This window comes from Spodoptera frugiperda, chromosome 28, assembly GCF_023101765.2.
Source record: "Spodoptera frugiperda isolate SF20-4 chromosome 28, AGI-APGP_CSIRO_Sfru_2.0, whole genome shotgun sequence".
Taxonomy (NCBI): Eukaryota; Metazoa; Arthropoda; class Insecta; order Lepidoptera; family Noctuidae; genus Spodoptera; species Spodoptera frugiperda.
In genome coordinates, this window is record NC_064239.1 from 9838116 (window position 1) to 9852410 (window position 14295).

The following is a 14295-nucleotide window of genomic DNA, read 5'->3' on the forward strand; positions in this document are numbered from 1 at the left end:
TATCTCATAATAACTGCGCAGAAGAATTACCTTTACTTATTAAAAATAAAACTTTATTAAAAACCTCATCTGGAATATAATTTGCGAGAGGAAACTTAATATTTTTATATTAAAAATTTTACCTTAGGCTGCTATGTATATTTAGGTGAAAGAGTATTATCTGTTAGACAGAAGACTGTAATAAAGTGCGCTGCGGAACCGGCGAGGTAAAATGCAAATAAGTATGGGAAAATAACGTGTAGAACAAAATTCACCGCGTTTAAGTTCTATTTTCATTTCAAAATGTGGTAGATTTGAATACAGCTTTAACCGCTATTACTCATAAATATTATCTATTTAGGTGGTTTTACTGCTCTAGTTAGTTTTTAAAATATTGAACACAAATCTTTTATGTGGAGTTATGCACCTAATGTTTTACTTTTTAATTCATCTAAATCTAACTTCTACGTATTTTTAACTTTTGTTATGTTTCTACCACATTATTCATTACACTCTTTTTATACTTACCATCATATCAATGGCCCAGTTTTTCATAATAAAACTATATTCACATACTCATATTTTACCGTCCAGCAAACAATTTGGGCAAGAAATAAAGGCTTGTACCAACAAAACAAATACCTGGATTCAATAATAAAACTTAACTGTGCATTGTGAATAAATATGGCTATGACCACAGCCCACGACAATGGTATTTCCTGAACAGGTCAAACCTATTTGCTTGCCAGTCCAGAGAATATTGATTTTTTATAGAAAAGTAACACAACATAGTGTGACGTTAGTATTGGAACTTGAAACGGGATATTTACCATGTTTTCTATTTCTATAAGTTTCCGATATTTCGGCACTGTTGCAAGCGCCATGATCACGGATGAACTGGAGTAAATGCGGGTGGATGTTTAAGAGCAGACAAATCGGTTTCTAGAAACTCATAGAAATAGAAAAACATGGTAAATATCCCGTTTCAAGTTCCAATACTAGTGTTAGTGACCATGTCAGTTTAAAAACTTATACATATAATGTGACGTGTGCCTTATTGATACAAGAATGAAGAATAATAGTGTCAGTTGATTCAACGCTGCCTTCAAAGAGTACTCCAAGGCCTTGGGGGAAATGAACAAGCTTTATATTCCCCTACGATTTCTTCGCGAACGCTGTTAAAAGGATTGGAGGAGTGATGTGTTTTAAATTAAAATCGTATAAGGAAAGGGTTGGTAGTTGTAGACTAGTTCTACTTTTAGGATTTTTTGTGTATATGGCGAAGAAGAAGATATGGATAGATTATGTGAAGAATTATAATAAGAAAGAAGGAAGAGTTTGTGATAGGTTCATGTCCAAAATAAGAACAAGACACATTGTGCCAACATCAACTAGCTTAGATGGGTAAAAGGAAAAGAAAACGTTGAACATACCTAATTATGTATGATATGGACGGAACCCCCAAAATAAATTCAATTAGTGATTGAACTTTCTATAAATACACAACACATCTATCCCAAGTTAGTAGAACCTTCGATGTCAACGCGTAATTTCATTGTCTATATCAAATTACAACGATATCACGAATACGGCCCATCAAGCCGGCAACGAGTTAAATTAAATAGGATCCCCCCGCAACTTCATAAACTTTAATTATCCTGAACATGTACACAGGTATAGTCAGTGGATGGTAATGAAGGCACCATCGCGTTCTAACTACGGGTACTTATGATATTACTTGGAGTAGACAGTCCCCTACGAAAGGGGAGTAAACGGCTTCCAACTTCCCCTGACGTTAGCTAACGAAGCCATGTTGGTTATTGTCAAGTTTCTAGCCAAACGTACGTAGGTAAACCTCTTTGGTTGGCGAGCACTATTATAATGCAAGGCTGTGTATGGATATACTGGTGATTGCTTTGTTGTTCTGGAAAAACTTTGATAATTGTTACTAGAAGTGCAAGTTAGGGACAAGTATTTCATATGTCAGTGAAAATTCCAAACATTTTAGCCCTTTATTGCCACTATGGATCCCTATCGCTACTGGCCCTATATCATAAATACATGTGCGCTCAATCGAACTGAACTAAATTGAAATAGTTGATTGAAAAGGTACGCAGCATGTTGGTATAAAAGCAAAATCCAGTCACACGTGAATATTTATGTGCATTCTCGCTAGCTCTGACTATGTTAGCCGGACTTTCTTTGTTTAGTTTTGTTGGCACAAGGTTAAACCCACCCAATTTCCTATAAAAATAGGTACGTAGTTCCTTTGCTAATCCTCACAACACAAGTTTACTAAAATCGTTCACAAAAGCTCAGTTTTTATGAATCCTTTTTGATGAAATATAAAACATTTTATGGGGGCTTTAGACAGTTAGTGTTTCCAATAGACAATGATATAGACAGAAGCATCCAACATTCAAAGCTAATAAAAGTCCGCAATTGGCTTTGGAATTCCCTTGAAGCGAACTAATCTAATGAAAATCCTTCCACGCCTACATTTCGTACACGTTACCCGAGCTTTAACACGCCACTCCATTTTATTCATGGGCAGCAATGACGTCACGTTCGAATTCCAAGCGTCACTCGTGCCAGGCAGAGTTATTAGGCGGTCTCGGGCTTGCGAAATGTCCTGACGCTTAAAACTTAGGGACATCAGCGTGGTCAGCGGATTACTGGGCGTTACGAGGGACCAGAATTATTACACAACATTATAGGTTTGCAGCTTTATGACAACAATTAGTGTTGGCTCGTTTGATGCCATGTAGCTAGAAGTAACTTTTAATGTGGCATTTACTGAAATAAACATGAAAACAGCTTCAGTGGAGTGGAGTGATAGTTAGAAACAATATTACAAGGTATTTATCAGTGAATTCAAAGGAAAAGTAATACGTCACAATTTAAACTCAAACTGTTGTAAAATTGTACATAGGTAACCACATAGGATTTCTACGTAAACTTGCATAGGAATATAAGCAAAGAACTAATGAGTCCCATCTGCATACAACACAAACTTAATATTCACTTAAATTTGCGGATTCCAAACTAAGTTCTGTCGTACTAATTACTTAGTCACTCTACAAAGAGCTAGGAGTCTAGAACAGTTTCGATTCAACCGCGGTACGGCGTGGTAAACGTTTTGCATTCCGAATACCCACTTCCAGCCCTGTTTTATTGTCTCAACGTGATAGAAAGGGAAAACGAATCCGATGGTTCGGATTTGAAAGCACGTAGAGCTAAACCTTTGTTTGAAACGCTTTTGTGTACCACAAAGGTCATTTTACGAATAGCTGCAGTAGCTAGCAGTACTGATATGATTTACAATCTCGCTGTAAATAAGGAATGATTCATATTATTGCACTGAAAAGTCAAACGATGTATTAAAATCATCCAATTCCGAATAATTTAAAAATTATTCACCTACCGCAGCCAATTACAGTAGTAGTATTGTAAGTAGAGTAATAGGATCGGCATGTAAACGTGATATATTTTATGGTAACCTAGTAGGTGTGGCATGCATCGCGGGGCAGGTCACTGCGACCAGTGATCCAGAACACGCAATAGGTGAATGAGCACCGCAGCTATTCAAGCAAAGTAAACCCTTTAAACAAAGCCTACTCGGCTACCAGGAAAACATTAACAGTAAGGCACTTATCAACACTTGTTCCACAGAAAACTTACTTACAATTACTTATTTGCAGTATTTATGAAGCTTCCACTGCAATATAACGTCGCAATATTTGGATCACGTACAAGAAATCAAATAAAATGTGTTGTAAACGTTGGAGCTCTCATTTCAAAAGGAAACTTTAGGGAATCAACTCAAGAAGTTACGCTAGGCAAATTCTGACCGCGCCCGCGTTCGCCTTGAAAGTTATGGAACGTAAGATACAAAATAAACACGCTTCGATTACCTGAAACACTTTGCCTACCTACAAATTTTATTATACATTTAACTTAAGTTTCTAGTATATTAAAAACTATAAACATATAGCAACAGCTTTTAATAATACGCTACCCCAAAATACCGGAAGAATAACGCCTTTAACCCGAAATACATGGAGCGAAATTCAGCAAATGTATGTAATAGTTGTCCCGAATGTGTAGTACGGACGTGCGAAATAACCAACCGTTTATTTATCCGTTCGTAACTTTTGTTGCTAGCAGGTAATAAACGACAGTGTCGGGTACTGTCGGGTCAGATCTGTGAGTCGTGCTCGTGACTCGCACGTGTCCCAATATCGCTATTCAAGTCTGGTCAAACCCGGATCTACTCAGATTATTGCTGATCGTATTATGTTGTTTGTTGGCCGCATTACCGAACGATGACAAAAGGTAATTAAGTAATATCAGAAAATATTTTGTTTCTTCTTCTTGACAGAAATCGATCCTCAAAGTATAAACAATTATATCAAGAGAACTCCAAGAGAAACGAAACATTTTTACGATCTTCAAAAACAATTTCAACTTTACTGCCAATGTTCTAAAAATTAATTCCCAACAATACGGCCCATTTCTCTATTGTTTTCAACTAGACGAGAATTATGTCAAAACAACTTTGTTCTTGTAGATATTACATCATTAGTATATTTCGACTAAGTTTGGAAAGTACATAACTTTCGTAATGTTATTTATGTAGGTAAACAAAGTACCCTCGGGTCCTGATAAAGTACGCAACTACCCGCAAAATACAAGCAAACGTACATGTAAAAGAGAACTACCCTAATCAAGTTTACGTTTCACTTAACTTGGAAATAAACGGCTAAACAATAGCCACAAATATATTATTATTTTTATAACAAATATCTCCATAATTCATATTGTTTTTACTCTTTTATCCAAGCCCGGGACCCACAATATATGATATATGTATGTATACATAAATCTTTGTATCTTTCTTCATTTTGGAACCACATTAAATATTGTCCGGAAAAACCGTACTGCTTTTGCCTTAGTACGACGTTACTTTGAACGAAAACGAAACGAAAGCGCGTTCGGTGTTCTGATTGGCCGACGAAAATGAACCACCCAATCAGATCGCTGAGCGCGCTTTCGTTTCGTTTTCGTTCATGGTAAAGCAAAATCGCACTTGGGCTACTGATAGCAAAATCACAAAAATAATGATGTGTTTCAAATTTTAATGCTACGACTAATAGTAAAACGAAAATCTCAAATAAATGAGCAACTCTATCACCAATTCATTGAAACATCTATTTGCAAGCCCAATCTAGGATACAATTAGTCTGTAACAAGACAGTAACAGGTTGCAAGCGTATCATTTAGCTTAAATTTACATTTAGTGAAAAAAATAATATCAATATAATTAAACTTTTTTGCCCGAACGGAGCATGTCTTTATCCTCGAACAGCCTGTATGTGACCCCGGTTTATCTAAACACATGCAACTGTCGGCCTGGCAAGCATGAGGAATAGTTTTGTACTGGCGACAAATTTGCGTATTTCGGCTATAGCTCGTGTTTGCGATATTTGTCAAGGATTGACTACTGTTATTCAAAAGGTAATATTAACATTATTTACTGGACTTTAAGGCTCAAAATATTCTGCCATGTTATAAAGTCGGGGAAGACTATTTAGAAATTTCCCCAGAAAACTATAACGACTATCTAAAACCTACTACATACAGCAATAAAAATCTAATTAATCCCTATTTAAGGCATAGATATAGACGCGTAAGTAATAATAAATCTAGTATAAGTATTTTAATAAATCTAAAATTCTTATTCGTATCATGTTTCATTAAATACAAAGTCAATGTTAGCAATTCGTAATTTCCTTTGTCTGACTACAATAAGTACTTAACAAATAAACTAAAAAAGAAATTAATGAGTATTCTCAAAACAAATGTCATTAAGTATGTCCTCAAGTTTTTAATAAAATGTCGAAAGCTTCCGTCTCTCAGCCTGTCATTGGAGCTCTCGAGTGTTTCACTTTGCCACTCAAAAAGTTTCAGTTAAGCCGAGATTATTGCGAATAGTTATTTATTATTATACAACTCTGCTACTTTATTAATTAATATTTGGTACGAAAATAGTTATTCTGTAATCTTACGTGACATAATAAAATGTTTTACGGGAATGGCTTTAAGTGTGGGAGAGCATGCTTCGGCACGAATGGGCCGGCTCGACCGGAATGATACAGAAAACCGACGTGAAACAACGCTTGCGTTGTATGAGTAAAGTTACTGGAGGCCCAATTACCTTCCTTCCCAATCTTTCTAATCTCCAATTTCCTGACAACCCTTTAATTCCTAATCCCCAAGCCTGTCATTGGTAAGGCTGGTAAAATAACGGGTGATTTTTTTTAATGGTTAGGATTTGATTTTCAATAAAAAAACATAAAAATAATGAAAATTTGATGAAATCTTTATTGGAATCGATAGAATGATCAATATAATTTAATATTTAATGATGATTTCATCCAATTGTGGGCCGCGGCCGTTACTTTTAACGCTTCTGGTGTTTCGGGTGTCCGGGTGATTCGTCTACTCATTTATCGGCTTATACCATACAAAAAGTTAAGAGATTTATTCAATAAATACTATACGTGAGATTATGTGAACTACTCTATACCTGGCCATTATAACAGAATATGTACCACTTTAACTATGCAGTACGTTAAGAGCTGAGTAACAATTATTATTCAAATGCATCTGAGCTGTAAGTATAATTAACTAAGAGGAGCTCAGAATTTCGAAGACGTAGAGCCACATATACGTGCAACACAGCCCTGAGACATGTGTCAAATGAAAACATACCATGATACTACCATGTCTAGGTTGAAATTAGGTTGGCCGTGTTCATGTAACAAGGTTAATCAAGCGCTACGTAGAACTAAGCTTGGATTAAATAGTTAAGTAATTAGTCTGAACAAGCACGTGCTTAAATCAAAGGCTGGACTGTTATTATAGTGCTGAACTTTAACGATTGGTACCTAATAACGTCGATATAAACTGTATTAACGAATAGCTGCTATTCATTTAGAAATGAACTTGATATGTGGATAGTACTGCAATATTATTAGATACGGATAGTGAAATACTCTTAAAACTTAACGTGCACCTAGCTTCACTGACATACAGACTGACGGACAATTGAATTTGACGTTTCAAAAGTGCCTAATTTAGGATTGGTTGAAATAAATGCTTTGTCTTTGACTTTAACCTAACCGAATCTAATGTATTATCTACAATCCTACATCTATTAACTAAAAGAAAATAAAATGCCTATTGACCAATCATCTTCAAAATACCTTTCAAATTACCGTCTTTTACACAAAAACCTACGTATACAAGTAGAACAATATTAAAACTCAGCTTTTCCCTTGAGCTTTCCTCGTGTCTGTTCATCGATTAATTTAAATCCTCTCCGCAACGTCTTGATCAAAGTTACTTAGGATGTCATATCCACTTCGTTCAACATCTCGTGTTCTCTAGAGCAACTTGAACAAATAAACTACACTTTAACTTTATAAAGAAGAGAGTTTGTTATACCAACTGCGGGATATAAAACAAATAGGTTAAACAGTACTTTGTCAAAACGATTGCAGTAATCCTTAACCTCTCAAAGCCGGTATATAAGACACAATAGAAAACACATTGTGTCTCGTGTGGATCTGCGTTCTGTCTGGTTAAAATCTCTAAATTGAACAATGAAACTGGATAATAGAACAATAAATAATTCCTCATGTGATTTAGATTCCAGTTTTATATTAGTTTTTTTTTTTTTGAATCGCTTCACTACATGCTTCCTTGTCTGTGTTTCCTGATGGGTATAACCTGAGTACCTTCAAAGCCCGAATGAATAGGTTGCCTATGGGCAGATGAGCTCCATCGAAGGCCGCATCATCACTTACCAACAGGCGAAATAGCGGCCAAATATCGACCCATCAAATATTTAAAAAAAAATTGTTTGTATAATAACGAAAAGTAAAAATGCTAAGTTTAATCTTAACAAAAGTTATGTCATTGTCTTATGTTATGTGACAAGAAATAACCCGCCTATTGTTCACATCTTAATATCGATGTCAAAGACTTGATTATGAGCCAATAAAATAAACTAAACATATACAGTTAAAAACAAATCTAAATGCAAAGAAAACCTTAGTCCCGCATTAACACATTAACTGCCACATAGGTCACCCGTGACCTATGTTAGTGGAGGATTTGTTTCAACAGTTTTCTGATGGCAGTTAAAGGCTTAAGAATAACTGCAGTCCAATAGCTCTGTAGACTTGCCCAATCCAAAGTAATAGTGCGACAATAGCATTACGAGTGTCCCATTACTAGTATCGTTAAATACAGGCCATCGAGCAAGTTCGTGACCGTACAACTTTGCCAATATCGAAACTATGGACAACTAGTGCACTCAGCTGTTGTCCTTTCAAACTGATACTGTGGCTGTTTTCGTCGGCCCACTCCACTGTGAGAGCCAATCTATAGCCATCATTGTCGCTACCCTTGTTTACCGAAATTGTAGGAAAATCTTTGGCAGAATTTTTATTTTGTTTTCATCTTTCATTAATCTGTAGGGAAACAACAATCACAATACTGAAAGTTGTTGTGTTGGTTTGCAATAGGCTTAGCTTCTATTACAATAGTAATTTTAAATGGTGATAATTAATTTTCCTTACGACTATAACATCATCATCAATCCTTCTATCCTTTACTGGTTATATCCAGTAAGGCTTGTTACGTTCCTGAAATTTTCAGTGCTTCCCATCCAACCACTTTGTGGTTATCGCTACTTCATCTAACTAGAGGTCCGACACTACATTTCCCCTGACCAACACAATTTGATTGGCCCGCGACCACACCAGCTTGCTAGCCCTTTAAACTGGTAGTATTTATTGGAAAATAAACAAATATATAGGGGAATAATTATGTTAATTACATTGTAAGATAACCTTGAATGAAAATTACAGTCTAGCATGATAGTTCAAAATAATATTACGAAACTACAAATTAAGTAGAATGAAAAACTTAACAGTAGTTAAGGTAATGACAGTGCTCGTCGAAGAAACTCGGCCGCACTAATGCTATGATTTTCCTTGAAACTTTTTCTCCAAGATATTAACGCATTTAGCGAAACTTTTCAAAATGTCCAGTTGGAAGTAATTTGAGTAAAAGTATTGCAGAGAATACTACATACAATTAATACGTGCTATTAGAATATTCTCGAAAAAAAGCAGTAAGTGCACATACCCTGATTTTGTCCTTTAAACAACATAAGATATTGTTTTGAGTATCTAGAAGTAGAGGTTATTAAATACTGCTCTCACTAAGGACGGTTTCTATAACAGCTTGATCTAAGTCAGTTACAGATACAACATCCATAACTATTAGCTACATGTCCTAAGCAGGTATTCAATGCTGCATAACTAGTACTAGATAGTTTGACAGTCTCTCGGGGACAGGAATGCAACGTTATTGATTTTGATCACCGTGTTAACTATAAATGACGTCATCGACGTTTGTTCCATAAGCCTACACTAAACAAAAGGTCAGAGTTGACGCATTTCGGCCAACATAGGCAAATAAAGCAATCATTTTATGAGCATTTCAGTAAAACATACATTTCTCAGTACTTACTCAACAGGTATACGGTTCAAAAAATTGTATATTAGTGCTAAATAATACAGAAGTAGGTCACATCATGTAGACCCAGTTACAATTTAAACAAAATAATTAATGATATAATTTTGAACTGGAAAGCTAACATTTCAGTAATGAATTCCGAATAAATTCATTAGCCGACAGCATTACCTAATGACCGTTTGAGTTATTTAGCATAACCCTAATGATTCAAATGTATATGTTTCTCCTGTGGCCCATGTGACCTTAATCTGGTTGTGTCATAAAAATATAGGTTTATGAGTCAATATATTTTTTTATACATACATATATGATGAACAATTCAAAAAATAAGGTAGGTACTTGGAAATAGGTAGGTGCTTAGGTTCCTTTGATGACTCATATTATACAAAATCTTCACCTTTTCTTAATAACATAAACCCTTCTCGTAGGCAACTACTTATTACAGTCTGAGAATTTCAGAACTGGAATTTTCCAGCTGTTCTCTTCGTTAAACTAAGATATTCAGGCCTTCGTACGCTATAGCACTAAATATCCACTTACATTTAGAACAAAATTCATTAACACTCATTACTCAAGGTATAAGTTACGAGTAAATAGTTATACGTGACAGGTACACAACAGTTATTTTATTTATAGTCAGCACTACCATAACATTAGTGAATTAAACCTATGGCACGCAGCCACTTAGACATATTAAATGTCAGCGCATTAATTATATTGGAATGTTAAACAAATCATGTCAAATGGGACACCTAGCAGGTGTTAACTGCTTATCCCAAATGAGCATCAAACGGATAAACGATTCTATTTACGTCAAAAACTTTGATTTTATTTCTCAAAGACAAATTTAATATTATGGCGACCTTTTTCCTCGTTTGTTGTTCTTTCTATTTCTGCTGATATGGTTCATTTTTCCCTGAAAATCTGTGAGTGTTTATTTTGGGTCGCTTTTCGGTTAAATGCCAATCTGATCAGATTTGGTAAAAGTCCGATGTTGGCCACTTAACTAAGTAAAGGCCTCGAGAAAGAATTTTCATCACGTAATAGTACAAAACTACTCTCATGTTTATAGATACCTAACACTAAAATATCTCATTTCTTTAAGTGTTTTCTCTCCAAAAACATTGAAATTGAACAACATCAGTAGCAGCTCATAAAACAGAATAAATGAAATCGTTTCCAGTCCAAATTGTTGCTATGGACTCCCCTAATGCATAATTCATGTCGGACACACTCTAACGTCCATTTTGGACCTAAAAGGGACTTAAATTGACCGTAGATCGACAGTTGTCTACCTCTCATTTGCAATATTGGGGCATCTATATCAATTATTGGAGAGTTGTATATTTTGGATTGTCATACATAATTTATATTCCAAATATAGGCTTAATCTGGACTTATACACGTCCAAAAGTACTGAATAAACAATGTTTGTGCCCAAACCGGCCGTACTTACTTTCGTTTGCTTTGTGTATAATGAAAACACCTGGGCTCTTTTGGGTCCGCCTAAAGCGGTCTTCACAATATAGGCAATTATTTGGCCCAAAACAAATATTAATTTTGTATAAATCCCTGTTCATAAGTGTGAGCCGGTATTAACTAAATTACATTCTTATTACTTTAATAATATCAGAAACTATCTAACTAAATTATCTACAATCATTTCAGGGAAAAATCTTTATAAACAGTCATTAACCTACTGTTGTTTCTTCGCTGTGAAAATTTTAACAAGTTAATAGCTTCCTTCTTATTTAGACGGCTCTACTTGGGATTAACGTAATCCTCAAGTGTACGACACTATTCCCCCACATCTCGGATGCAACATCAGCCTTTAAGTGTAAATAAGCTGTAAAACGGGCTCGTAACGGAATTCGGATCTCAAGTTTACTACTAGTGATGGAGCGAGCGCCTCTCGACATACCGCACCCCAACATAAACAGTATCTTGACAACACACCATGTTTGCTCATGTAAAGATACAACGAAGATATTTCAGGAATAGCAGGCAAAACTTTTATCAAGTTTTGAGTTGAACCCTGCTTTAATTTAATTGCTAAAATTGTACTTTTCGTAACCATTTCTATTTCTTGTCCACAGAAAACTCCTTCACAGTAGTAGTAGAAAAAGATGGCCGCGGTCTGGGAATGTCAGTATGCGGCGGTGGAGGCCTAGTGAGGATACGAAGACTGTACCCCCCTCAACCAGCGTGGAGGACTGGCAGACTTGCCCCCAAAGACCTACTCCTATCCGCCAACGGAGTTCCCCTTGCCGGACTTAGCACCTACGTAAGTATAATATAAAATAATATAAAAGTTTAACGATACTAAAACAATCTCATAACTCGACTGCATACCTTCTACTTGATTATACACAGAAATACGTTTCTTCTTTATCTTTGGCAGCTAAAGTCCAAGCACCAATAAATTTTCCCCAAATAATGTTAGCATATTGCGCATTTTTTCTTATCTTTAGGCCTACCTCTACCAGTGTTATTTGCGAGTGCACGGCCAACATTTTATATTCATTACAACAGAGCCTATGAAATTTAAGTGTGTTGCTTTGCCCTTTACAAAGCACTGCTTGCATAGCTGTTATGAAGGTACAAACATAAAACAGGGTCTCGTGCTTACAAAAATAAACAGTAAGTCATGTTAAAAATGCCATTTGTTGTCGCAGCACTTCCCTCGCTCCGGAGCCTGGGTTATAAACGTAAAAACTTTTATGAAAACTCCAGCGCGGTCCGCGCCGAGGCCTCGGGTTCAAATGTAATAAACTGTAAAATGTCTGCCGCAAAGTCACACCAAATTATATTAGACTGCTGCTATACCGCGCGATGAAAAATAATCTCATTTGTACAGCATTTGTCGTTTTGAGGAATAACCTCTGAAAATTACAAATGCTGCTAAATCACGCGCGTTTCGAAGCGATTCCGTAAGCAAACCGAATTCAATACTTACAATAAATAAATGGGCCATTAACTCTGTTTCGTTCGGGAAATTAATTCCCTTCGAGTTCCCTTTATCGGTCACAGCGGGGCGCCCGCCGCCACCGCCGCGCCGGTACCGAGTTATTCTCGTCGGTATTGCTTTGGTTCGCAACTTGTGGTTACTTTCTTACTTGCGAAGGCTCACACAGAATTACAAAACCACCAACTGAAAATGTGTTTTTTTTTTATTTTGTTGTGGACATTTTATGTTTGAAGGTCATAGAGTCAATTGTGTTTTGTAGAACCTGATATGTATGTTTTCTCAAAGTTCTGAAATTTTCTGATCTTATTCGATTTCGTTATGGTAAAGACATGAACTTGGTATTCTGAACTCAAGTATGTAAATACTTATCTATCTCAAATTCAGTAAAAGTATTTGTCTAAAGCGTTATAATTTTAAATTAAAAGAGAAGAAAGTTTTGTCAGCAATTAAACATTCATCAGATTAAAACATTTAAAAGCTTTTACTTTATGAAATCCAGTGTGTTGTACTTGGAATACTTAATAGGCTACAAACGAAACTAGCATTGGAAAGGTCAAATGTCGCATCCAGGGTTTTTGGAACGTGATACGTCTTTGAAATGAAGTGTCAGCCTATCAGACTTTAAACAGTAATCCGGCAACAATTAATCCGTGTGTTTAATACTAGGAAGCCCTCGAGGTGCTCCGCACGGCGTCGCCGCGGGTGGAGCTGCGCGTGTGTCGGCCGCCAGAAGACGTGCTCGACAGCGTCACGCCGCCGGAGCCGCCGACGCCGCCGGCCCGCACCCCACACCCGCCCCACCTCCCGCCGCTAGACCCCCTCAACTGTCACCCTATGCATGCCAGGTAAACACTCATTACACTGAGCAACCATAACACGTCACGCTCGCGTAATTTGTCCCCTCGATCATCCCACGCTCTAAGGTCACTCATGTCGTGCATGATAAATAAACCAAACACGGTCTGGAGCCACACAGATTTCTGTGTAGCATGAATGTTATCGTACAATAGCTCGTGTCATTAAGGACAGACAAACAGCCTCGGTACGTGTACCTGGAGATTACAAATGTATAGGTGAGGAGACATGAACGTCAGTAACCACATCACGTTATCCGAGTTCCCATCTCATTGTATCGCAAAATCGGATGTTAACTGACGAAGCCTGTACAGACGAGTATGTATTGTACGTACTGTACGCTGTATCACTTGACTTAGATCTACGGCATTTAAATACAATCTGTAGTTAGAGAGATCTGATATAGATAGCGGCGAAACATGACCTTTAACATTTGTTGTGTCCAGACTGTCTCAGACGACGAGCAGCGCGACCACGTCGTCGTCGGAGGGGCGCGGGCGACGCGAGGCGAGCCCGGAGCCCGACCGACGCGATCTGCGCCTGCCGGACCTCGACCGACCGCTGCCAGTTTACGACGTGCAATACGGGGTGAGGACATCCTTAGTTTATTTTTAGAAAAGAAAATGACAAAGCTATTTTATAGCCGTGAACTGTTTCTTTTATCTCTGAATGATTTCTGTTTTCCTTTACGTGAGAATAATTCACGAAGCAGCAGCTTTACTTATAGCATCCATATCCTAAAAGCGCCTTAAATGTCTCGGATTATGTACTGCAACGAAACAAATATTTACTCAGGTGGAACGGAGCTTATCTCGAGAATAGAAAAATTATGAGCACTTTTTCTTGTTTCTTTTCTAACGATCAAACGATTTATTTCCGGG

At 36.8% G+C, this 14295-nt stretch overlaps 1 protein-coding gene across 5 annotated transcripts in view; it reads left to right on the forward strand.

Annotated features, from left to right (window-relative positions):
- Nucleotides 1-14295, forward strand: part of LOC118264962 (uncharacterized) — an 80657-nt gene that overhangs the window by 56271 nt on the left and 10091 nt on the right. For all 5 annotated transcript variants that reach the window (XM_050706072.1, XM_035577634.2, XM_050706070.1 and 2 more), the window contains 3 exons: nucleotides 11688-11875; nucleotides 13226-13404; nucleotides 13861-14002. In XM_050706072.1, coding sequence (XP_050562029.1) covers nucleotides 11688-11875; nucleotides 13226-13404; nucleotides 13861-14002 — 509 coding nt within the window. The remainder of the gene's footprint in view (nucleotides 1-11687; nucleotides 11876-13225; nucleotides 13405-13860; nucleotides 14003-14295) is intronic.